Source organism: Rhinolophus ferrumequinum, chromosome 13, assembly GCF_004115265.2.
Source record: "Rhinolophus ferrumequinum isolate MPI-CBG mRhiFer1 chromosome 13, mRhiFer1_v1.p, whole genome shotgun sequence".
NCBI lineage: Eukaryota > Metazoa > Chordata > Mammalia > Chiroptera > Rhinolophidae > Rhinolophus > Rhinolophus ferrumequinum.
The window spans coordinates 27,346,720-27,373,061 of record NC_046296.1 but is presented as its reverse complement, the minus strand read 5'-3'; the positions used below and the strand labels follow the sequence as shown (position 1 = coordinate 27,373,061).

The 26,342-nt window shown below is 37.0% G+C and overlaps 2 protein-coding genes across 5 annotated transcripts in view; one reads left to right on the top strand and one right to left on the bottom strand.

Annotated features, from left to right (window-relative positions):
- Window positions 1-5,420: 5,420 nt before the first annotated feature.
- Window positions 5,421-18,444, bottom strand: CCT4 (chaperonin containing TCP1 subunit 4). The gene is made up of 14 exons (XM_033124802.1): window positions 18,163-18,444; window positions 14,966-15,018; window positions 13,781-13,870; window positions 12,773-12,881; window positions 12,004-12,146; window positions 10,820-10,941; window positions 10,338-10,470; window positions 9,176-9,315; window positions 8,087-8,183; window positions 7,890-8,000; window positions 7,660-7,790; window positions 7,298-7,532; window positions 5,881-5,994; window positions 5,421-5,632 (listed from the first exon to the last, which is right to left on the bottom strand). Exons 1-14 carry the CDS (start codon window positions 18,287-18,289, stop codon window positions 5,618-5,620), a joined length of 1,620 nt encoding a protein of 539 aa, XP_032980693.1. The 5' UTR covers window positions 18,290-18,444; the 3' UTR covers window positions 5,421-5,617.
- A 1,785-nt stretch (window positions 18,445-20,229) lies between these two features.
- The window catches only part of COMMD1 (copper metabolism domain containing 1), a 125,379-nt gene continuing 119,266 nt past the window's right edge, over window positions 20,230-26,342 (top strand). For 3 of the 4 annotated variants that reach the window (XR_004424821.1, XM_033124804.1, XM_033124803.1), the window contains exon 1: window positions 24,656-24,862. Coding sequence is in view for 2 of the 4 variants with exons in the window: in XM_033124804.1 (XP_032980695.1) it covers window positions 24,686-24,862 (177 nt within the window). In the remaining 2 variants the exon portion in view is untranslated. Of the gene's footprint in view, window positions 20,381-23,618; window positions 23,706-24,655; window positions 24,863-26,342 lie in introns of those variants that run through there. The other variant, XM_033124805.1, reaches the window with a different exon arrangement.

Here is a 26,342-nt window from a genome sequence, read left to right as displayed (position 1 = left end):
AACCAACCCCCCCTTGCTAACTGCAATCCGTGCTTACTAGCTCTGCCACTGTCTTCTTGCTATCCCCCATTTGCTGCTAGTGTAGGCACAGCAGTTATATTAGTGGCCAGTGGTTCACTGGGTACAGCTAACAGCCAACTAGCCACAGCTGATGGCCATCCAATCACAGTTGATGGCCATTTACTACCTGAGCCAGCACCTTTCCACGTAAGGCCGAAAGCCTGGGAATTGCACTCCTAGCTGTCCCTACAGGACAGAACTACAAGAAGAAAATGACATCTTAAATCATCATAAGAAGAATTGTTTTTGCACTTTTTTGTTTTCATTTTTATTGGGGAATATTGGGGAACAGTGTTTTTCCAGGACCTATCAGCTGCAAGTCAAGTTGTTGTTTTCAATCTAGTTGGGGAGGGCGCAGCTCACTGGCCCATGTGGGAATTAAACCGCTGACCTTGGTGTTATGAGCCCTGCACTCTAACCAACTTGTTTTTGCACTTTTGTATTGAGATGTAACACAGTGAAATGAGTATGAGTAGATCTTAAATGTATAGTTGGATAAAATTTGACAAATGCATACACTCATGAAATCATACCCTTAAAATACAAACATTTCTATTATCCCAGAAAGATCCTTTATGCCCTTTTGCCATCTATTCCCCATTCCATCCCCTTGACTGTTCTAGGACTTCATATAAATGGAACCATACAATATGTATTCTTTTTGCTCCCAGCTTCTTTTGCTCAGCATACTGTTTGTTTGTTTTTTGTAAGATTCATCCATGTTGAATATATCCATGAGTAGTCTGTTCCTTTTTAATTGCTGAGTAGTATTCTTTGCTGAAAGAGAGAATAGTTTTCCAACACTGGAAAAATTTTCCTTTTTTTTTTTTGGTCCTGCTCATAATGTGACAGTTACAGACAGGCATACTCTTAATATGCAGTATTTACATTGTTTTTATCACTTTCTTAAGTTTATCCATTCACCAGTTGATGGTCCTTTGGGTTGTTGAAGGAGAAGTGTAAGAGATTTATTGGGGGAAATTTCTGTGAAAGAAAAAGGGAGTAGGAAAGTCTTCAGGCCAAGATATAGTCTGATACTTTAGAAAGCGAAGAGGTGGGGGAGAATAATCCAACCTAATAACAAAAAAAAAAAAAAAGAAAGAGGGGGGGGGAGGAAGTACAGACATACTCAAAGAAAGTAGAAGGAAATAAGCACAGAAATTAGATAAATGGAAGAAATTAAAGAAATGTGCAATAAAGAAGATTTGAGCCCTTCTTCCCAAGCCTTTGTTTGCTGGTTTGTAGTGTGAGCAGTGGGGAAGCATCTCCCCCACTCCTCCAATAGAGCAAAATGAAGCTAAAATTCATTCTTTGAAAAAGACTAATATAAGCAGAAAAATCATAGAATTATCTCAACAAATACAGAAAATGTATTTGATAAAAATTGACATTCATACATGATTAAAACAAAAACTTAACTAGGAATAAAAGGAAATTTCCTTAACCTGATAAAGGACATCTAACAATAAACAAAAATAAAATTTAAACAAAATAGCAAACATCTTAACAGTAAAAAAATGGGCAAAACGAAGATGCCCACTATATTAGTTATCTACTGCTATGTAATGTACTACCCTAAAACAATACACATTACTCCACATAGTTTCTGAGAGTCAGAAATTTAGGGGAGTTTAGTTGAATTGTTCAGGATCAGGGTATCTCACAAGGTTGAGTCAAGCCATTGGTTAGGGCTATGATCTTCTCAAGGCTCAACTGAGAATGGAGAATCCACTTCCAAGCTAATGAGCTTCGTTAGTCAACATGTGGTTGTTGACAGACCTCACTCAGTTCCTAGGTAACTATTGGCCAAAGTCCTCTCCATAGATCTTCTCACACCGTAGCAGCTTGTTCCTCTTAGAGCAAATGATTCAGGAGAGAGGGAAAGCCAGAGTGTCCAAGACAGAAGGCAGTGTTTTATAATTTAATCTTTAAAGTCACATACTGTCACTTCTGCTTTATGCTATTGATCATATGCTGTCACCAAATCCTGGTACAATGTGGGACAGGGACTACTAAGAGTGTGATACAAGGAGGCAGGAATTATTTGGTGCTACCTGGGAGGTTGACCACCACACTCACTGGTCATTTCTATTCTGCATTGTACTCTAGGTGCTAGCCAGAAAGAAAGGAAAGGGGCGGGGGGAAGGTATAAGGATTGGAGAGGGAGAAAAAACTCTCAAATGTTCACAGATTGCTTGTGTAGATCTCCCCAAAAAATAGAGGTAAATTATTAGAGTAATAGAGTTTAACAAGGTTTTTGGATACAAAATCAATTCACAAAACCAATCCCATTTCTTTTTGTGCTTTATTTTGGATAGTTTCTAAGGTCCTCTCTTCAAGTTTGCTGTCTTTTTCTTTGGTAATGTCTAACCTGATATGAATCCTACTCAGAGTACTTTTCTAAATGATAATGAAATTTTCATTTTTAGATATTTCATTTGGGTCTCTTTTATATCTTCCACTTCTCTCATCATGTTCATATTTTCTTTTACATCCTTGAGCACTTATGGAAGATTTATAAAAGCTGTTTTAAGGTCTGATAATTCATTTGTCATTTTTAGGTTTGTTTCTCTTGGTTTTCTCTATTATTGGTCATAGTTTCCTGCTTCTTTGCATGACCAATAACTTTTTTCTAATTTGTTTCTTTTGTGATAAAGTACACATAAAATCTGTCTTAACCATTTTTAAATATACAGTTCAGTGGTATCAAATATTCATTGTTGTGCAACCACTACCACTGTCCATCTCCAGAACTTCTCATCTTGTAAAACTGAAATTCCATATCCTTGAAACAATAACTATCCATTCTCCCCTTCTTCCAGCCCGTGCAACCATCATTCTATTTCTATGATTTTTGACTTTCTCATGTAAGTGGAATCATACAGTATGTCTTTTTGTGACTGGCTTATTTCACTCAGCATAATGTCCTCAAGGTTCATCCATGTTGTAGCATGTCAAAATTTCCTTCCTTTTTAAGGCTGAATATTCAACTGTATATATATACATACATACATTTTGCTTATCCATTCATCCATCAGTGGACACTTTGGTTGCTTCCATGTTTTAGCTATTGTGACCAATGCTACTACAAACATGGGTGTACAGTATGTCTGACACCCTGCTTTCAATTCTTTTGGGTACATACCCAGAAGTGGAATTACTGGATTTGGTAATTATTTTTAATTTTTTGAGGAACTGCCATACTGTTTTCAACAGCAACTGTACCATTTTACATTCCTGACAGTGTACAAGGGATCCACTTTCTTTATATTCTCGACAATACTTGTTTTTTTAGGCAGTGGCCATCCTACTGGGTGAGGTGATTTCAATGTAGTTTTGATTTGTATTTCCCTTTTAGCAATGTCAAGCATCTTTTCATGTGCTTATTAGTTGTATTTCTGCTTTGGAGAAGTGTCTCTTCAAGTGCTTTGCCCATTTTTGAATTGAGTTTTTTAATTGTTGGGTTTTAGTCCTTTATATATTCTGGATTTTAACCCCTTATAAGATATGGGACTTGGAAATATTTCCTCTTTCTGTGGGTTGCTTTTTACTGATGTCTTTTGATGCACAAAACTTGAAACATCTCATGAAGTCCACTTTGTCTTATTTTTCTTTTTGTTACTAGTGGCATATCCAAGAAATTACTGCCAAATTAAATGTTATGAAGATTTCAGGTTTTTTCCTGAGTTTTTTTTTTAGGTCTTACATTTAGGTTTCTAATTTTTGTAGTGTTAGGTAGGTTGTCTAACCTTCTTCTTTTGCATGTGGATACCCAGTTTTCCCAGCACTACTTGGGACTACTTGGGAATTCCCACGCCATTCCCCATTGACTAGTCATGGCTCCTTTGTCAAAAATCATTCAACCATACTATGTGAGGGTTTATTTCCAGACTCTTTTGTATTCCATTGGTCTAAATGTCTGCCTTTATGCCAATACCAGTGATTGATTACTGTACCTTTGTAAAAAGTTTGTAAACCAGAAGTGTGAATCCTCTGGTTTTGTTTTTTCAAGATGTTTGGATATTCAGGTTATTTCTGCAAAAATGTCATTGGGATTTTGATAATGGATTGCACTGACTCTGTAGATCGCTTTGGATAGTCTTGAGTCTTCCAATCCATGAATATGGGATGTTTCCATTTGTTTTAATTTTTCAGCAATGTTTTTAAATTTCATTTGTAAGCCTTTCACCTCCTTGGTTAATTACTATTTTATTCTCTTTGATACTACTGCAAATGGAATTGTTTTTATAATTTCCTTTTCAAATTGTATAGAAATACAACTGATTTTTGTGTTGACTTTGCTCTACTAGTCCTGACAGCTTGTTTTGAAGAATCTTTAGGGCTTTCTATGTATAACAGAACTTTGTGCTGAATAACTCATAAAAGTTCCAATGTAAATAATTTGGATTAGAGAAGTATTTTTAGGATGTACCTCATTAAGTTTTTTAGCAGCTAGAAAAAGCTTCTTTTACAGTGAGCTCCTAATACCCATTAAAAGGGGGAGAGTAAACTCAATTAGTAAATTGCCAACAATCCAGAAACAGATATCTGAACATACTAAGTTACCATTTACCAAATTAACTATCCAAGTTTTCAGATACAAAGAAGCTCCAGACTAGTTGGCTGATATTCTCCACAAATGCGATGAAGAGCCCTAGCTGCTTTTAGAACACTCTTTGTGAAATACAATAGGAGATGTGGGAATAATACCAGATTGTGTAGGCCCATTTAAGGTCCACCTCAAAGGTCTGGCCTTCATCCAAAGGCAAATCAGAAGCCATGAAAACTTTCGTAAAATAGAGTGCCTGACAAGTTTTTCACACTTACTAACTACAGTGTGTGCAGAACTGAAGGATAGAGGCTAAAGTGAGGGCAGAGATTAGACCTTAACACTATTCATGGTGAGATGATGCATCATCAGGGTAGAGGCCATGAAGATGCTAAAAACCACTGAAACAAGACATTAATTAAGAATACCTTTTGTATAAGATTTGCTACATATATGCATATTTCATTTATGGAAGAAATCCCAATGAACACAACTATGGTTATTCTTGGAAAAAAGGATTAGGATTATAGGATAGTGGGAGCCTTTCATTTTTCACTTTATATCCTGTACTGTTAACTTTACAGATACATTACTTTGAGATTTTTATGTAAATGGGTATTTTATCAGTGTGATGAGCATATTAGGCCATTTTTCATGTTTAAAAAAAAAGAAAAAGGAAAATAGAAACATTTAAAAGTACCCAGGATTAATATCCTAAGGAAGTCAACAGATAAATGTGAATCCATTTTTCCCCTTCTTATATATAGGTTTTTTAAGAGTATCTGAATGTAGGGAAGGAACAATAAAATAATCCAGCTTTTGAAACCAAATATTTAATATTTTCATTAAATTGTGTCAATACAATTTCAAGCAAATGCCAACTGGAAGACCAGGCCCAGGAAGTCATAGAGGAAACAATTTTCCAAACAGGAACACCAGTGAGTGATCTTCCACTCCAGCCGCACTATTAGTGGCCATAATGGTGCCAGTCAGCCAGTGTTATCCAGATTACCGAGTGTTTACCTAACAAGAGAAAAACTTGAGCTTCAAAACCTTGTTAATGATAGAATTTTAACGATGGAAGACATTTAAGACAATAATCCAAAATCACCCCTATTTTTACAAGCAAGAAAAGACTGTAAAATCAGTCTTGTTATCACCTTGATGAGTAGCTAACTAAGATTTACCACCCACTGTCCAAAAAAACCCTCCTAAAAAAAGAAAATCCCTTTCTGACCTTGTTGGGAAATTCTCCATCTACACATACTTACCACATCATCAATTTTCAGAATACTCCGGACAGTTTCAGTTGCTAGGGTCAGTGCACTAACTGAAACCAACAGAGGCTGGACAACCAGTTCCTCCAAAATGTTGGAAATACCACCCTGCAAATTAGCACAAATTACTTTTAGTATTTGTAGTTACACACATTACCAACTATACTATTACCAGTATGACTCAAGGACTTTTCAAATGAAGTTTTTCCCCTTGGTCTAGTCAAGAGTAAGATACTCTTTACTAAGTAAGCTTTTCTCTACATTGTAGTTTGAATTTCAACTAGAATTTGGAAAAAGTGAATTAATGCTGGATTCCCCCAATCCTAACTCTAAAGTATCTCTAATTTAAAAATATCCTGGCAAAAATTAGGTAGAGGATCACAGTGATTAAAAATTATTAGATCTTTAATGTTCAAATCCTCTCTGAATCCTAATTCTGAATTTGGCTAAATCTGGTCTGCTCTATCTTGACATCTCTCAAATCTCACTTTTAAATTCTTATTGGCCGTATTCTAGTCCCCCTTCTTCCAAGTATTACTGCTGATGGCCATAATAAGCAATCCTATCTCCTGTCTTCCCTCCTTGAAATACTTTATCATTTTAGCATCTTGGTTAAAAAATCTTCAATGGCTCCCAACTACTGGAATAAAAAAAACCTGTTCCTGCCCCAATATTCAAGGGCCTCCAAATTTTAGCTTTGATCTGAACTTTCTAACCTAAAGTCCACTACATCACCAACTTACAACTTCTGCTCTAGAAAAAATTAGTAAGTTCTTGTTCCCTCTCACCTGTAAACCATTTGCTTCCCCATCTGAATTTCCTCATCCCCTACTAACCAAAGCTGCATCTTCATAAAGCTTTCACTAACCAGGTACTGCCCTCATTTGGAGTTCTGTACCATTCAAAAAATATCACCTTGGATTGTCAGTTTCCCCATTAAGTGTTATTTGTATCCTCAATAAAAAAAGACATTAACAAAACTAATTCAAAAGGGGAAATTACTGTTCTATGTGTTTACCCAAGATAACCAATATAGGCTGGTAGTTATAACAGCAGCAATGGTTAATATTTAGTGTTTACACTATGCCAGGCATCTTTGTATGAACTTTGTTAGTAACATATCTGACCTCACAACAAGCCTATGAGGGAATTATTAATTGTCCGTTTTTACAACTGAGACTAAAGTACAAACTATGTAACTTGCCAAAAATCACACAGTCAATAATTGGTAGTTAACGAACAAATACTTTTCACTTAAGGCATCATCTTCTTTCTCACTCAATGAACCTGTAGGTCTCATATTTAAATCCAAGATTACTTTTAATTACAAAGCTTTTCATTCAATAATTATGAAGCTTTAAAAATTTTAATAATCAACATTTTCCGTAGTAATCCAAGATTAAATTATTACCTTTCGGACATTAATGCCTGTAGTTTTTTCTCCTTGGGCATGCCGGTTTCTTAGTTCTGTTACTGTAGAAATGGGATTCAGGCCAGCATTTTCAGCTAGTGTAGATGGAATGACTTCCATAGCATCTGCAAAAGCACGAACACAGTAGGATTCCATACCACTCAATGTTCGTGAATATTCAGTTAACCGTAGGGCCAACTCTATTTCTGGAGCACCACCTCCTGCGATAAGAGCTCTGAAATTCACAAACATATTTTTAGCTTATTTTAGCCAAGAGAAAGCCACTTTAAATAATTTACTTTTAAAAGTAGTCAAAATGTAGAAGTTTAATGTTCTAAATGTTACTTAGTAATTTATATTACCTCTTCTTCACTAAACAGCGAATGACACATAGGGCATCATGAATGGAGCGCTCAGCTTCTTCAATCACCAATTTGTTAGATCCACGAACGACAATTGTAACTGTTTTTCCAGGACTTGCACAGCCTGTAATCTTTAGTAAACAAATTCCAAATTAGGTATTTGGTGCGAGGATTAAAAAATTAACAAACAAAAAACCCAGGCAAATAAAGCTTAATTCTAATACCGTTACCTTGAGCAGTTTCCCAGAACCACTTAAATTAACCTCCTCAGCTAACTCAGCTGATCCCAGCATGTCAGCAGTGAATTGGTCAATATGAGCAACTGGTTTGGTTCCAATTGTCTGGGAAAAATTGTCAAATTCACAAATTAAGATAACATTTGATTATTGGTCATTGTCACACATGCAAATATTAGGTGTATTTTTACCTTACAAATGAATTCAATGTCTTCTCTTTCAACATCCTTAACTACCATAATCTTCATTTTGTTCAGGAAATGTAATGCAAGATCACTAAGAGCATCTCTAAAATACAAAATCAGTGATTATGCCAATGGTAGGATTAAAAAAAAACCATTTTGCTGTTCAACGCTTTTTTTAAAGATTTTTATTATTTTACTGTTGTTTAAATGACCAATGACTTTGTGAAGGAGATGCTTTACATCTCAGCTTACCAAGTTTATGAGCTCAAAATTCTGAAATAAGATTTCCAATGGATAATATTAAAACATACCCCAATGACACTTTTATAAAACACAATAATTGCCATTTTTCTTAATACTCAATGAGTGTATCGCTGATAAAACTTTATTGATATTTTCTGAATTTAGAATGAAGTATGATTAATTCAAGACCACAAATTTATACTTTCCCACACATTATCTGAAATGATCTTGACAACCCTGTGATACCAGAAGGGTGAATATTACTACCCTTGTTTTACATATAAGCTATATGAATTTTGAGAACAATTTACTCAAGGTTAATAGCTGTTATATGACTTGGGAGAGAACCAGGTATTCCAACTCCAACAGGGTTTCTATATAAAATGAGCATAACATTAATAGAGTACATGGGAGCGTGTTTACCTATTTAGAACAATAAAAAAAAATGGGATTAATCCAAACTTTGGATAATTGTTTCAATCCACGGACTATCCACTATTTCCCCCAAAAGAGCTTCTATTTAAATTTCAAAGTAAACAACTGCACGTACCCTTCAATAAGTGACTTTTAGCTAGCTTATTAATTTTAAACCAAACTTAGATTTAAAAAAAAACAAAGCCATTCCATTTACTTACTATTTAGGGTCTTGGTCTAGAAAGAATATATATCCTATACTTAAATTATTACAATGGGAAGATAAATCACTTTAGAGGATTTATCTAAATAAATGCCTTAAAATGTAGACATTAAATATCTAGTGGTTTACCCACCTCAAAAGTTCCTTTAAAAATTGCTAGAGGGGATCCAAAATCAATTATTACTAAGAGACGAACAAAAGAAATAGCCCCAGACCTTAGAATAGACTTCTGTATGAGAAGAACATTACATCCGGTTTTTTTAATTTGCTTCACCAAATTTAGAATATAGGCTCTCTCCTCTCGCAGCACTCGGTCCATCTGGACATAGTCAGAAACTACTATTTGATTATCCATCTGTTTAAAAAATAATAGTAATAATAATTTTCATTGTAGGAGTTTTAAAGTGAAAAAGACTTTTTAATGAAAATATTGTTGTATAAATTCAATCAAAATCATACCAAGTAAGAAATTACATACAGACATGCATACAAAAAGTCTGGAAAGATGAATATACACCAAACTTAACTCAGGGAGTTTACTATGATTTATACACCTTGCTGTGTGTGTATATTTTTGCAAGTAAGTTTTTGATAATCAAAAAATGTAAAATGATTATCCGATTTTCTAAACATGCCAATTCTCTTCATACAAATATATTACTGAAATAATTTCACTTGCATCCTTGTTACTCTATGGCTTGTTATGTAAATTAGTATGCTGAAAGATGGTACCAAGGGCGTATCTTGCTTATATCAAAGACCTATAAAACAACATTAATTTTTGGATGGGCTAAACTTTTGGGAAACATTTAAAATGACTAAACAGGAAACCTGTATGCCAACACAATGTGAAATGAGAACAAATCTGAGAGAGGTAATAAGACCAACCACCCCCTTTAGGAAATGGCAGTTAGGCCTAATAGATATGGGACTATCTTAAATAAAAACAATTTCTTCACAACATGGATATTAAACTGGCTTAAAGTTTCCTTTGTGCAAATGTAGGACAAAAGATCTGCCTGCTACTGCGGGATGGGTTAAGGTTTCTCTTCTCAGAAAGCAAGAAAGAATCTAGAAATTCCACTTACATTGTAACTTTACATAACCTGTTTTTATTATTTTATACATATTCTTGTTGTTTGTCTTCATTTATAAAGTAAATCAATGCTCAATTTCAATGAATAGCCAATTGAGGCTATAGATTTGTCATGTCTAGCACCAACAATTTCTACCTTTGTCTCAATTTTATTAATTCCTTTGAGATACATGTTTTTTATCATTAGCATCAGTATATTCTATTTTTATAATAATGAGTAACTGAGGTATTAGAAGTTAAAACACATAAACAAGGAACCAATTTAATTAGGTTCTACTTACATCTGTTTTGGGAGCAGATAAGCAAAATTGAATAAGCCCAATCTTAGCCTTTTCAACTCTGGTTATGCCAGAATTTGCCACCTTTTGAGTGAGAACCAGCCCTTCCACCATTTCACAGTCATCAATTGTCCCACTAAAAAGAAAACATGGAGGGAATAGTTAACGGGATAGAAATCTGTGAGTTTAATAGACTGCTAACAGATTAAAAACCACCAGTCCAATAAAATGTGTTTCAGCCTCACTCACACTTGTGCCTCATTCCTGAACTTCTTTGATCACACTACTGCCCTGCCATCATAAGGAAATATAAATTCTTGAGATTCCCACATTAATGTAAGTTCTCATGAAAACAAAACCAAAAAGAAAGCTTTGTGACTTCATCTAGGTATCTTTCATTTAAGCTTTTTTTATTTTGGGCAATACCTTAAGTTTATTTCCAAAATTAATTTTTATTAATAGAAGTTACAATTAGAAATGCTTACCCAAGTTTCTTAACTATTTTAATATCTCTAAGATCTACGCTGGTAGCTGTGGCTGGGTCAATCACTTTCATCACTGCATTTACACTCATTGGAGAAAGCAGACTTGAATATTGAGAGACAACCTAGAATTAAAAAAAAAAAGTCAGCTACACAATAGAAAATGTCCTACTTATTTACTAACAAAGATATTCAAGAAGTAATCTTAATCACTTTTTTTTGGTGGTAGGCAGTGTGAGGGAAGGTGAGAATGAAAAAATATTACATGTAAACTGTCTTTTCAACTCAGATTGCCAGTCACCAAGGGCACAAATAAAAATATGTATGCTTGCTTTCCTCTTTCATTAATATAGATGGACTGTAAAGATTACTAACAATTCTATAGGAAATCCAAAAAAGCAAATTTATGTGTACGTTTCTTAGCTAACATGAATTTGTGATCAGAAGCTATGTATGTGTACGCCTAATACTGAGGAGCTGATAAAAATAACTAACACTTATTGAGTACTTATATGCCAAGCAGTGGTCTTAGCACTTTACATTCATATATTCCTTCAACCTTCAGATGAAGAAATCGAAAGTCAAACAGTTTAAATGATTGAACCCAAGCAGTCTAGAATCTATGACCAATGTCGTAACTTAATTATGCTATTCTGCATTAATTCTGGGGATACCAATATCATCTAGCTCTCACACTTAACATCTGAAGAAAACGAATGTGTCAATACACTGCTGATGAAAAAAAAAAATGGGTGTTTGTGTGACATAGGATACGACAGAAAACAGGTGACATGAGTTCCCAAGAAATTTAAAAGAACACCACTGCTTTAAATTTCAGAACCACACAGCAGCACAGGTATTAGTCAAGAGATGGGACTATGGATGGGCAACCCTGTTCTGGTTTCAAATCTCAGCTCTACCCCTTATTAGTGGGTTTTGGATGAGTTATTTAACTTCGCTAGACCTATTTTCCCATCTGTAAAATGGGGATACAATCTATCTGAAAGCCTTGAAAGAGTACATTATACTTGAATTCAGTTACACAAATGACCTTAGTTACCTAGTCACTCTTGAGACTTAATATTTACGAACTGTAAAGCATCAAACAAAAATCACAGCCTAAGAGTTGTGGTTCTTAACGAAACTTAAACTGTAATTTTACAATGATCCCTTAGTGCTTGTCTCACCTTTGAGTTCAATGAAGTGGTTGCACTATTTAACAAAGTTTCTCTGTCACTCAGTTCCACAGGTCGAGACATGTCAGTTAAGATTTCAATACCCTTTTCCAAAGCCTTCTGGAATGACTCGGAAATGATGGTTGGATGAATCCCTATCATTTGTGAAAATCTAGTTATTTAATTATAACAGATAAGCTACATATTTGACACACTTAAAATTTTTCTATTAAAATGTCAAAGCAGTCATAAATTTTAAATTACCTAGATTAATTTATGATTCAGTGATAAATATAATGATTTGAATAACCTTAACTGTTAGTCATGGCTAATAATTTATTTCCATTTAATTTGGAACAGACCAATTATATCACATGTGATCTTTAAAACTGAAACCAAATTTTATACTTTTCAAAACATCACAAATCTAGTAAGTAGAATAAGTGACTGGAGAGTCACTACTATGATTAGGCACTATTTAATAGAGCAAGAATGCATGCTTTCTCTCTCAAATCACCATTATTCTCATCTATACCTAAGATTAGTAACACCACCACCACTTATTTTTCAAAAGCAAAATTCTATCAAACTCCATTTAAAATGAAGCTTGGCAAAAAAGAGAAGCAAAAAGAAAAAACCTTCTAATTCATATAATAAAGAGCAAAATTTAATCTAAAAATTCCTAACAAAAAGGTTATTCCAAATTAAAGCTGAAATCTCGTATTATCTAATAACTTTTGGCCTTTACTCAGTAATAAAGCATGTTCTATGTTCTACCTACCTTTCTGAAGAAGCTTGGTACAGGAATCTAAGAGAGAGCCAGCAATGATGACCACTGACGTGGTGCCATCTCCTGCTTCTATATCTTGTGCCTTAGACAGCTCTACCAGCTAAGTGAACAGAACACACTAAGTTATTCAATAGAAATGTGAGAATCCAAGTAACATCAAATTCAAATATAAAACAAATGGCCTTCACATCAGTGTCACAATTTGATTACTAACACTGTAAGAGCCAATATAATTCTTAACTTTTGATTTGTTGCCTACCTTGGGTTTCATTTTAAAATAACTGATATACTTGTGGCATACAAAATTCGTCTTACATACTCTTTATGATTTCTGGTTCAGACTGCGGGCTGTAAGTTTTTGCTTCCTGTTAGAAAGCATAAATGATGTTGTACCATGGGTGCCTTGTAGACTTAGAAGCTATGAAGTGGGGCATTCCAGATGAGAGCAGAGTGTCAGTTTGGAGTCCTTTCCCAAGTTTATCTGAACTGACCCCGTATGAACATTATTTGATTCACTTAAAAAGTCATCTTCACATAATTCAAAGGGACTTTTTAATAGACAGGACTTTCTTTTTGCTGATATGGTGACTTCTCACTTCAACACTGGAATCATCATAATGATTTTTAGCTGAATTGGCAATTGTTTAATAAACATCACTGTAAGTTTAGACACATGATTTTGCACACATTAAATTATTTTTCTCTCTTCCAGCTACCACCCACAGAACTAATAATTTGTACCATTTCATGTTTTTATCTCTTCCTTTCTCAACTGTATGGCACATTCCTGTGGTCAAGGACAGGGACCTTCCACTGAGGAGCCCAATGCTAGACACACAGTGTATCCTAAAAACATGCCTGCCTAAAAACATGTAGCCTAACAAGAAAAATTTCACAATCCATAAATCGTATCATGTAATCAAATAAAACAAATGTAACTGTTTACCAAATGTCAAACCATACACTTAAAAAACCCACATCATCTAAAATTATACTTACCATTCTGGCTGCTGGATGTAACACTTGCATTTGTTTCAGAATGGTGGCACCATCATTTGTAATGGTCACATCGCCTTTTCCATCTTGAATCTGGAAAGTTTTGTTGTTTTTTTTAAAGCTGTGCTTTCAAAAATGTTTTCTTTACCCAGCATTAATATGACACCCTAAAAGCTCTAATTTTACTACTTCTTGGTAGAGAAGTTAATTCGTTTGCATAGCTGACAACTGTGCTTAATTTCAAACTTTCTTCCCTTACATTAGTATGATTAAGAACATGCACAGCAGTCCAACTTTACAAGTGAAACAGCTGGCTTTGTTATAGCTATTTTTTCTTTGTGTAAAAAAAAGAAGGAATCTAGACACTAAAAAGGATAGGAAAAATACTATAAAGAATCACTGTCATTCTTGGGTTCATATCAATAATAATAATACCGTGGATCCTCAAAAAGAGCACCATGAATGATGAACAGAATTCTTTTTTTTCTTGAATATTAGCTATCACTTTTTTAAACAAATTTTTTATTTTTCAATTACCATTGATATATATTAGTTTCAGGTATACAACATTGTGATTAGACATTTATATAACTTACAAAGTGGTGAACACAATTCTTATACTCAATTATTTCTTAGTATCCTCAGTAAAAGGCAGAAAGCACTACTAGCAAGGACAAATGTTAAGATATCCAGAAGGAATAATGATCTGCGTATTATCCAGAAAATGCTCTATCTTGTTTCTTACCTCTCATTTCAGAAGTTTACTAGCACTGAATTTGAGGGTATACTACTTAAAAAGCCATTGGAATGCATCTGTTTTATGCTGCCGGTCTACAAAACTAGAAATAGAGTTGAAATCCCACAGACCTGTCAGGTCACAGAGGTACATCAATAAGGAGTACTGAACTTAAGCTCTTATACCTACCTACCTTTACTGTACTTTCTATCTAACTATACAACAGATAACTACTTTTGCATATATACTTTCATTGTTTAAAAAGCATTAAACAAACAAAATAGGAATTATAGTTAAGTCCTGTTCACCCCCCAGCAATCCATTACTCTTCTGAACTCTCAAAGTGCCTTCCCAACACTCTTTATTTTTTAAACAGCATATCTTAACCCTCTATCGAGATCTTGCAGTGTGGACAGTTGCATTTAATAAATAATGAATTATTTAGTTTTTACCATTTTATCCATTCCTTTTGGTCCAAGGCTTGTTCTAATAGCATCAGCAACAGCTGTAAAAGAAAAGAAAAAGAAATCAAGATTCTTTAAAGCACAAAGTATTTCTCTTCTCAAATGGTCATTTTGTCCTTACTAAGAGAAGGTGTAGAACCATTCACTGTGTACACTAAAGAAAATTCATTGTTTAATAACAATCTACTGGAAACAGAATAATTTACTCCTTTAATTGTATGACACATATTTCACGTTTTGGTTAAAGTCACTATACACAGCATTCATGCTCTGCCTCTGGCAGAATAAACTCTTGAGGATTTATCTAATTTTCCTTTAAATATCAAAATGATACAGTCTAGCTCTGATTGTGGACTCTAGTCTTTTCTCCATTCTTTAAAATAAGACAAGCAACAATAGGACAGGCTAGCCCTCTTACTATATAATTAACTTGTTTACTCTGTCTCCCTAACTATAGAGTATAATTTCTTAGGGCAAAGACTTTTGTTCACTAATGTGAAGCTGATATGTAGATCGCCCACAGTAAGAAACAACCTTTGATCCTCACCTGCAAAAAATAAAAAACCCAAATGTTAACAAAAAAAAAAAACAAAACTAAAATCATAGCTTTCAGTCATTTATCAGTATGTTATGAAACATCTCTGGATATAGTCTACCATTCCAAAGTTACTTATTCTTATTATCTGACCATGAAAATGTTTCTACTTCATTTTCATTAGTCCACTGACTACTAAATGTTTCAATGGTCCACTTACTACTTTTTAAGAGAAACTAGAATTGATGAACAGTACTTGACCCCTTTTCTTTGACAAGTCCAGGACAAATAATTAAATCTTCCCCTTTCTCACATAACCATCTCATTCCATATACACAGGGGTGAGATTGTGCCCTAATCGTTTTTGTGTGCTCCACAAACTAGCATAATGATTTTCCCCATATTGTGTGGTCGATGATATATAATCTTACAGAGCTAAAGAGAAAATATTTGGTAAAACTTAAAAATTGTTTCCTACTTATTTCACAGTTAGGGGCTGTTCCTAATTACCCAATCAATATTATTACCCTTGCAGGCAATTTTAGTGGACCCCCATGGCCATGATTCTACAAGCACACTAATATACTTTAAAAACGCCCTTATATTCATCTATATGTAAACTCTAGATACACCATCCAAAACAAAAGATTTTAGACTGCTTACATCTCTGAAAGTGGCACATAGTATATTGTCTGTTGAACGATTCATACTGAACAGTACTAGAACTACTACTATTTTGTGTGTGTGGTTTTTCACATCATCAATTAATGGTACTATTAACTTTTCTGGTAACACCCAAATAAAAAACTGGTTCCCCAAATTAAACTAACTATGCACATGGCAGCAGTTTTTCTCCATCAGTTTGTAGGGTTTTGTCTAACTTGGAAAGACTAGTTGTGTCCCTTTGCTCTATGAGCTCTGCTTACTTAAAAAGGTCAGGATTATAAGTAATTTAGGTGGCCTCTTCTTCCTACATGCATACCTCCCTTGTTCCAGTTTCAACTCTCTGTTCACTGCTGTTTCAAAGGTTACCAAAGTAAACCTTCCATTCTGTACCTTCCTTGTTTGTTGAAAATCTACCGTATTATATAGCTACCAAAATCTACCATATTATATAGCTATTTTGGCCCTCCAGAATTTATCTAACATCTTATTTCTAATGTGATATATCTAAGCTTCCACTATGTTTCCTAGATAACCATCTACCAAATCTTTACTAGCGGATATGTTCTCTCCTGAACTTGCAAATGACTCCTAAATCTACCCATCTGGTCATTCTGATCTCTCCAACTCATTAGGCCCAAATTAGAAACTATTCTCTTTTATTCCACCGTCATTTCTCCAGTGTACAGTAAGTCCTGACTTAATGTCATTGATAGGCTCCTGGAACTCTGGCCAAGAGACATAAAACCAATTTTACCACAGGCTAATTGAGAAAAACAAGTGTTAAGTTCCTAGGGCATCTTATCAACAATATAAAGAAACCACATTGAACAAAGACATTATTTGAGGACCTGCTGTATATGTATTTCTTTGGCATCATCATACCTTCAGTCACTTGGGCTGATAATCTCAAATGTTTGTAAGGCTGTATTTTATATATGCAGCTTTTCATATGCTTTTTTATTTAATCATCACAGAAACCCTGCAAATTAGCTATTACCTCATTCTACTGAAGAATGATCTGTAGCTGTGAGAGTTATGCCAAATCCTGTCCTGGACACCAGGCCCTACAAGATTGGACCCACCTTACCCTTCCAATCTCATCTGTCACTTCTTCATGCACCTTACTCTCTAACCCAAATGAAATACTCACCGTACTCAATACACATCAGAGACAAGATCTCGAAGCCTTTTCCTTCCAGACTCTAACTCAACTCGATTTCTCTTAATCCTCACAACTCTCAAAAAAAATAACAAACGTTTTCCTCCTCGATTTATAGTACAGGTAAGGACACCTTGGTTAGAAGTTAATGGTCACAGGCCAGTAAGCAATGGTAACAGAGAATGAAACTCGGGGTCTTGATTTCCACCAATGCCAAAGTGTTCTACAAAAAAAAAACCAAAACAGCAAACTGTCCATGTTTCTTGATTTGCTTGTGTTTGGTTGCACATGCAGCGGGCATAAAATGTATCGTCCCACCATTACTCTTAAACAAGACGGGTCTGTTCCCCACAACCGAAAACAGAGGGTCCCTCCCCAACTTAAGCATGAAGAGTATACCCAATTTGTTTCAATAGTTGTGCCGTGCTTGGCTTATTTTAGTGATATTTTTATAAGACCAAGAAAACTGTAAAGTCTTGTGCAAACGTTTTACCAGTGGAACCAGCAAGATAAGCGACAGCTCTAAACTGTCAGAACCCAAGGGACCGCGGCATGCGGGCCTTGGCTGCTGATGTGTGATGAGTGAGCGAGGGTGAAAAATTCTGAGCGTTTAAGACCCGGAGTAAGTCCACAGGCCTCCATACTCGGGGCCAGGAATTATCGGCAGAAAACAATAAGGTTCCCTCCACAGAGATGCTTCTACTGAAGGGCAGACAAGAGACGATCATCTGACGGAATAAAAAATGAGCCACGCCAACCCAGTAACAGGGTGAGAGCGCACAGCTCGACCCCGCAGGGTCGCGGGTCAGACCCGGGGAGCGATACCTTTGGCGGCAGAGATGTTGCTGAAGCGGATCTGGGCCGGCTTATCGCGGTCCTGATAGGCGCTTCTGCTGCGGCCGCCAGCAGCCCCGGCGGGCGCCCCGCCGCGAGGTGCCACGTTCTCGGGCATGGCAAGTTGGGCTGGGTCTGCGTGGGCTCCGGGAGGACGGATGGATGCGGATTCCGCCTGGCTTCGGAGTAACGGTTCGGGACCGACGATTTCACGAACCTTCCAGAAAGCAGCGCCGGCTCCGCGCGGAGGAGGCGGAGAAGGGGGCCTGCCTTGCGGCGCGGTGCCGGAATGACGTAGCAGGCTGCCCGCCGCGCGCCGGGTAAGGGGACTGAGCCGGGGAACTCGGGGTTCGCAAGGGATGGTGGCCCCGGGCGCTCGGGGTCCAGGGTCGGCACCGGGGTGGGGCGGACTCTTCCGAGGCAGATCGGACAACCCGCTATTTTAAAGGCGGGTTTCGGGACACCCACATCTCCCACTTCCTGGTCCTCGGCTGTGAGGTCCCTTGCGTTAACTCGAACTAAACGTGATTGCGGGGTGTGGTACGCTGCGTGTTCCTCCCGACCGCGTGGGGCTAAACCGCTGGCTGTTGCCCGTCCTCATGTACCTGTATCATACTCAGTTTTATTCATTTTGCAAGGGAATCAGGAGAGAGATTTGGGATGGGTGGTTTCTTTGCTTTAAGTGTTGGGGTTGTTTCCTGTTGATTGATACCGAGTTTGAATACACCCTCGTTAAATAGTAGAGAATTTTAAAAGTTTTAGAGCTATGATTGCCTGCCGAATCAGGACTGCCTCACTAGTTAGTACAATGCCCTCGCCTTAACACTATTTTATTCTAAATGACGTAGTCACTGGCTTTTAGAGAGCCTAAGTATTTTAATAATGATCATTCAGTTCAGCGCAGTGCTAAACCCTTGACACGTTTTAGCTCATTTAATCCTCACAAAAATATGAAATAGGTGCCCTTACCTTTTTCATAGTAGAGAAGACAACTGAAGGTCTTTGATTCCTTTTGTTCTTCCCTCTCTTCCCTCATGCAAAGCCTTTTTTTTTTAAATTTATTGGGGTGATAATTGTTAGTAAAATTACATAGATTTCAGGTGTACAATTCTGTATTACATCATCTATAAATCCCATTGTGTGTTCACCACCCAGAGTCAGTTCTCCTTCCATCACCATGTATTTGTCATCCAAAGCCTTCTAATTTTACCTCCTTTATATCAAGAATCCGTCTCATATTCTCTGTCCTTTAGATACCATAGCCTTAGATCAGACCCACGTCATTTGATTACTGTGACAGTCTAACTTTGGCCTCCCCTGCTCCTCCAGTTCCTTTGGCACACTGCTACCACAAAGGAATCTTAGAAACTCAAATCTGATGTTCTTACTCCCCTGCTTAAAACCCTTCAGTAACTCCTCAACGACCAAATATGAAAATTTGCATTATGTGTAAACTCTCCCTCTCTATGTATGACCCAAGCCCTGTTAATCTTTTCAGGTTTATAACCCTAGGCTCCTATTTCCATTCTTGCTACTGCAGGGCAGGAAAATATCTTTTTCCTTTTATCCTTCTAGGTTCTTGGCTGGGGCTCTGTAACAAAAGACATTATTAACAAGAAGAAAGCATACTGATTTGTTTAATAGAAGTTCTATGTGCCATTTGAACCTTAATAAGGAAATGAACACCTGAAAAAGTGATTAAATCTGAATTTTTTTTTTACTATATTTGATGAAGAGTGGAAAGTTGTGGGAAAATGTGGACAAAAGGCTGTGAGCTGAAGGTAATAAACTGGGGAAACAGCAAGGCTTGTTCAATTTAGATTCCTCTGGGCCTCCCACCGTCTTTGGAGACAGGAATGCTCTGGGAGGACACTTCACATGAGGGTCTTACCTGCTTCAGGTGAAAAGAGGGGCGTGGCAGTGTTCTTGTACCTATCGTTTCTCAAGTTCTGTTTCTCATATTTCTTCAAATATTCAACATGCCACAGGGTAGTGTGTCCTGAACCCCGTCCTTATACTATGGGTCTCACCACTCTTGTTTTATGCCTTTATACGTAGGGACATGCTGTTTCCCCTGCAACATGTCCAGCTGTTTGTTGGTTTGCAATCTGAGGAGCTTCCTGAGTGAAATCTGAAACCAGCACCGCACCCCTCTTCCCACAATCAGAGCAGAGAGAGACTGAAGAAAGAGGCAAACCACTCCAGATAGGTAGGTGGCAGTTTTAGTAAGCAAGGAAACTTATTTTTGCGCTTGTCTTGGGTCCTCACAAGATGAGTAGATCTTTGCACCTGCCCACCAGAATCTTAAAGTTTATATAGAAGCCTTAACTGGGCTCAGTCATGTATATCACCCAGGTGTTCTCAACATCTTAATCTCATGGCTGTGTCCTTGGATCTGCTCCTACTGTGGGAATGGTGGGCAAGGACATACTTGCTAAGGACAGGGGAAGGGGCTGAGGAGCCTCTGATTGCCTGGGTCCAGCTTGCAGGGTAACCAATGGTCATGTCCTCTCAAATTACCTCTTCCAACACGTCACCATTAGGCTTCTCCTTGACTTACTGAAGCTGAGTTAATGTTTTTCTTCCACCACCAAATCTGATATTAGTTATTTCTAAGTACTAAGTAGTAACAATCTTAGTTCATTGTATTTTAATAATTTGTTTATATAGAGGAGGAAAAAAGAATTTTCCCTCTACCCTTTTGAGTTCTTGTCTGGGACCCCCCTATAACAAAAGACTGATTAATGAGAAAAACAAACAAATTTATTAACATGTATACCCCATGTATACATGTGAGATACCCAGGGAAAAAGGAGTAACTCAAAACAGTGATTTAGAACTCCAATTTATGTACCATCTTCAGCCAAGGATGGAAGATAGGTGTCAGAAAGGCTAGTTATGGGGAGATAACCAGAAAAAGCAAGGTAAACAAGAGTAAGGTTTGTTATGCAGTTTTAAATTGGTATCTTTTTCATTAATAAGGGTTTAATGTTGTCTCCTGGGATTAACTTTTTTCTGTGGTAGACAGAGGAAGAGGGACACATTTTGAAAATTTATGTCCTGCTTTTAGGGCAAGCAGGGCCTGGAGCTTTTCTTGTATTTGTTTCTTCTCAGTTGCCTTCAGCTCAAAATAATCCTTATGCCAAATTGGCATATTTTAGGGTGGCATTTTCTGCTACCTTTCATTTGCATATAATTTTCCCTTACCAGAATGTAAGATTTTAGGGCACAGTGTCATATTCATTTCTGTATCCCCTGGAGCCTAGCAGAATGGCCCAAAACTCCCGACTAATATCTGTTAAGGAGCTGCTTGAGTGGAGAGTGAATGGTACTTAAAGTAGAATTGGAAAAGGTGGAGTAGAAATAGGGAACAGGGAGAATGTATTGCAAAACTTTGGGGCGCCTGTGTTTGCAAATTATTTCGGTACACATTTTAAGTTTTAGTGCTTTCAGAGATGGGGAACCTTATAAAAATACCTATTGCTGGCCTGGGAACAAATAGCTTGTGAGCCATGAAAGGGTAGTTGAATCGGGGAAGGTACCAGTTGTTTAATGGAACTTGAGAATGGAAACCTATTTGGCAAGAATGAAAAGGAAACCTGTTTACCGGGAGGGCTGCTATTGGGTGCTTGTAGTTTCTTCTTGAGCCAAGGCTTCAGGATGTTTTCTTTGCTTAAGCAATCCTTTCAATAGGCCTAGGCCCAGGTTTGTTGTCTGTGAAACAGGTTGTGTTTTGAGATTTAATAAAGTAAAGCTTTGTGCTTTGAGCCCCTTGTTTCAAAGGCATTGTAAAAATGCGGCTGGTACCAACCTTGAACATTTGCATTGGCAGTAGCAGCCCCTGGTGGCACAGGATGATTTTCTTTCATTGAACACCTCCGTGTTTTGGAACTTGCTGTAGGCTCAGGCAGGCAGTGATATGTGCATGTATTACATACATTGGAATAGGAGTTAAACAGTGGTAGTGATGTACAGATTGCTCCCCTGCTTTTAAAAGAGTAATCTATTTCTGTTGAGGATTAATTAGAGCTGCTCAAATGCTGAGAGGGAGTTCTTAGGCAAATGGAAAACTAGGAGGTTTATAGAAAGACTTCAGAAGGGTAAATTCATGCCTAGATATTGCAGGGTACATTTGGTGTATATTTGTGTTTTGAGGGGAAAGTAACTGAAGCTTCAATCAGATTCTGAAAGCTTCTATCAGATTCTGAAAATGTTATCAAAACGTTTAGGAAACACTATGTAAGGTGCCTAGCTCTTTTCAGTCATGTAGAACACATATGTTCCTTTAAAGCTTTTCATTAAAAGAAGTTTGATTTTAGGATAACTATCTTATCTTTTCATTACCTAACTTTTTATTACAATAGTATTACATGTACACTGTAGATATTTAGAAAAATCAGGTAAGCAGAAAGAAGAAAATATAAACCATCCTCAATTACTCAGAGGCATACTCTATAACCATGTTGGTGAATAACCTTTCAGACTTTTTCTATGCAGGTTGATAGATTCAACTATATAAACCCAAGGAAAATATTGCAATATAGGTGACAAACAATATTCCAAATGTATAAAGAGCTCTTAGAAATCGCTGAAGTGACTGAAAGCCCTGTAGAAAATTGTCAAGAAAATAGGTAAAAAATACAAGCAGTCAATAAATATATACATATAAAAGGATTCACTCTTAAAATGTAAGAAATACAAATTAAAACAATAAGATAATGTTTCTCATGTATCAGATGGCAAAGATTATAAAGAATAATACCAGTCAGTGTTAATAAGATTTCATGGAAATAAATGAATACAGCCTTTCTGGTGGGTAATTTGGAAGTCATGTGTTTAATAATGCTGTTTCCACTTATAACCCTTTTATTTTTCCATTACATCGACCATTCTCTGCAACTACTGTGGGCACACTGAACACAATGCATAGTTTATCTCAGATTCGCTTTTGGAGCCATAAAAGTATCTTTGAATTTGCCTTTTAGAAAATTAATTCCTTTAGGGAAAGAAGTGTGTTACATCTTTTCTATGATAAAGAATGCCTCTTGACTTCAGGCAAATACTGGATAAACATTAACTAAAGCAGTCTAGAGCATTGATTCTTTACAAAGTGGCACTACTTTGAAAGGGATATTTCAGTTCTCACAATAATGGGGAAGAATGACCCAAGCTAGACAGGGGCCAGGGATTTAAGACATTCTGCCATGCAGGGGACATTCATGTAGGTGCAACATCTACCTGTTTGTTATTGTCTGAGCCTGAAATCTAACTCCATCGTACATATAAACACAGTGTATTTTTAGAATGACTTTAAAATACAAAGAACATTACTGGCTTGCAATTACTAGGAAAAGTGAGGGAAGAATGTTTTTTGTTCTGAACTTTACCAACCATTGTTCACATTTCACAATATCATGTTACCAATAGCTCTCTCTCTCTCTCTCCAGCAATACAGCACACCTGTATTTGTAGAAGTCACAGGTGGTTCTACATAAAGATTCAGGCATCGGGCTACTTAATGTCTTCTAGTCACAGTAAGTTATAATTAGGTCATTATATTGATTTTTAAATTGAGATATAATTCACATATTGTGAAATTCATCCTTTAAAGTGTACAGTTCAGTGGGTTTTAGTATATTCACAAAGTTGTGCAACCATAACCACTATCTAATTCTAGAACATTTTCATCACTCCCCCAAAAGAAATCTGGTACCCATTAACCCCATTCCCTCTTCCTCCAGCGTCGGGCAACCATTAATCTACTTTCTGTCTATAGATTTGCCTATTCTGTAAGTTTATATAAATGGCATCATATAATAGCTTGCCTTTTGTGCCTGCCTTTTATTTAGCATGTTTTTAAGGTTCATTTATGATATAGCATGTGTAAGTACCTCATTCTTTTTTATGGATGAATAATTTATTGATTTTTTGAAATTATATGGGTACACCGTTTATTATCTATGCATTTCATTTCAGGATAGTAAAGAAGGTGTTGACAAAATATTTCTTATGGAAAGGAGCATTGGATCAGAGCCACTTGAGCTAGCTAGAAAAATAAGTCACATGTATATAAAAAGGCAAGTAACAATCCGAGCAAACACATTATGTTAGCAGGGGATAGTTAAATTTTCTTGGACGAAAGGTGGATTAGGTAAGGATTAGGTAGAGAATAGATCTGAGTGATAGATCCTTGGCAAGGCCTGGAATGAGATGCAGCCATCCAAAAGTTAAACTGTCACGTTTATAGGATGCTGCCCCAACTCAAGTGATCTCCAAGTGTTTTCCTTTGAGTGGACCCTGGAGTGATGAAAAAAATCAGCGGAAGCAAAGTGATCCTTTTGCAACTGAATGAATAGCTCAGTGGTGGCAACCTAGGGGAACGGGTTTTGCAGCGCCAAACTGGGGGAACTTTGCTCCCGCTTTCCCCGCGCGCCCCTGCGCAGGCCATTTAGGTCCATCCAGGCTTCCGTCGCTGCCTGCGCTCAGCTGTTGAGGGGCGGGGCCGCCGCTGACGATGGCGGGCGAGCTTGAGAGTTGCAAGTCCCTGAGCGGGCTGCTGAACGGCCTGGCCCAGGAAGCTTTCCACGGGCACCCGGGCATCACCGAGGAGCTGCTGCGGAGCCAGCTCTATCCGGAGGTGCCACCCGAGGAGTTTCGTCCCTTTCTGGCGAAGATGAAGGGGATTCTTAAGGTATCGCTCCTCGCTGCAGCCTCTGCCGCAGAGCCCAGCCCCTTACCCGCCTCGCTCAGACTCGTCCTGCTTCCTCAGACCTCTATTTCTTGGGCTCCATATTACAGTCCTTCAGAATCCGGGCGCTAGCTCCGTCGTCCCTTCTCACTTTCTTAAGGGTCACTCCTTTCTGATCAAATCCCCAGCACCCCCAGCAGTGCGGACCGACACCCACAGGACAGGACTCTGGGTTTTTTCCTCAAGATCCTTCTCTGTTGTTTAAGTAACGTTTGCGAATTGCCTCGGCGGATCTGTGCGCTCCGTACTTTTAAAAATTAAGAGCAATTAAGTCGTCAGTTTTCTCGTGTCGCGGAATTGGGCAGTGTTAAAATGAGCTGGGGTAAGGGGTGGATTGGCTCGATTGAACCCCTGTCAAGTATTTCACTGTATGGTTAGGAGAGCATATTTACGAGCTTGTGTAAGTCAGCCTGTCCAGTAGAAACATAATGAGAGTTAAAGATATAATTTAAAATTTTCTAGTAGCCACATTAAAAACGGAAAAAAAAGAAATAGGTGAAGTTAATTTTAATATATTTTATTTAACCGAAGATAAAGCATTATCTCTTTACATGTAATCAGTATACAGTATTAAGATATTTTATATTTTTTTCACTAAGTCTTCGAAACATGGTGTGTATTTTACACTTAAAACACATATCAGTTGGGGTTAGCCACACATTTCAAATGCTCAGTAATTGCTAAGTAGTATGGCTAATGGCCACTGGACTGGACAACACTGGTTTAGACTGAGAACTAACTAGTCATAGGAATTAATCTAGTGCTAAAGTGTACCCTTGAAGAGAGACTGTAAAAATGTTTTTTGATTTTTGTGGCTCTCCTATGTGTTAGGAACGGTACTAGATGTTTTACATTTGATTTAATTTATTTCTTGCAAAAACCTTATATGGTGGACACCCATATTAAAGATTAGGAAACAGGCTCAGCGAGTTTAAGCAGTTAGCCTAAAATCACACTTTGAGTAAAGTCAATGTTGAAATTTCATCTGCTACATTTTTGCACTTGCTGTTTGTTTCAAAACTCCTTACACTTTTAAAATGGCAGTTCTGTTTTTCTTTTTTCAACTGCTTTTGCTTATAAGGATAATAATAAAAAAAAAAGCAATTATTTCGCAGAAAGTAAATGGGCAGTCTCATGGAATTGTAAGGGGTAATATCAGCTGTGAGTCTAGAAATTCTAATTAATTTTAGTTGATATCATAAATCACTGGTGAATGCTTTCTGTCTCTATCAAATCTTACTCTTTGGTCACAAAAGGTTTCCTAGAGAATTTGACATCTTGCTTGGGTGTTTGAGGTGTTTGGTAGGCCTCGGGGGAGGTGAGGATAAGGAACTGCATGCAGACCAAGAAGTAAGAATAGCAGGTGCAGGCGTTGATTTGGACTTCCCAAACATTCAGAGCTATTTCTCTCCAGGTGCACCAT

Excerpts from the sequence above, each read along its gene's own strand:
- CCT4 (XM_033124802.1), bottom strand. The coding sequence starts at position 18,289 with ATGCCCGAGAACGTGGCACCTCGCGGCGGGGCGCCCGCCGGGGCTGCT. Across the intron at positions 10,942-12,003 it reads CCACTTCATTGAACTCAAAG|GTTGTCTCTCAATATTCAAG; the intron begins GTGAGACAAGCA and ends TTTTAATTCTAG. Across the intron at positions 7,791-7,889 it reads GTTCTGGGAAACTGCTCAAG|ATTACAGGCTGTGCAAGTCC; the intron begins GTAACGGTATTA and ends TGTTTACTAAAG.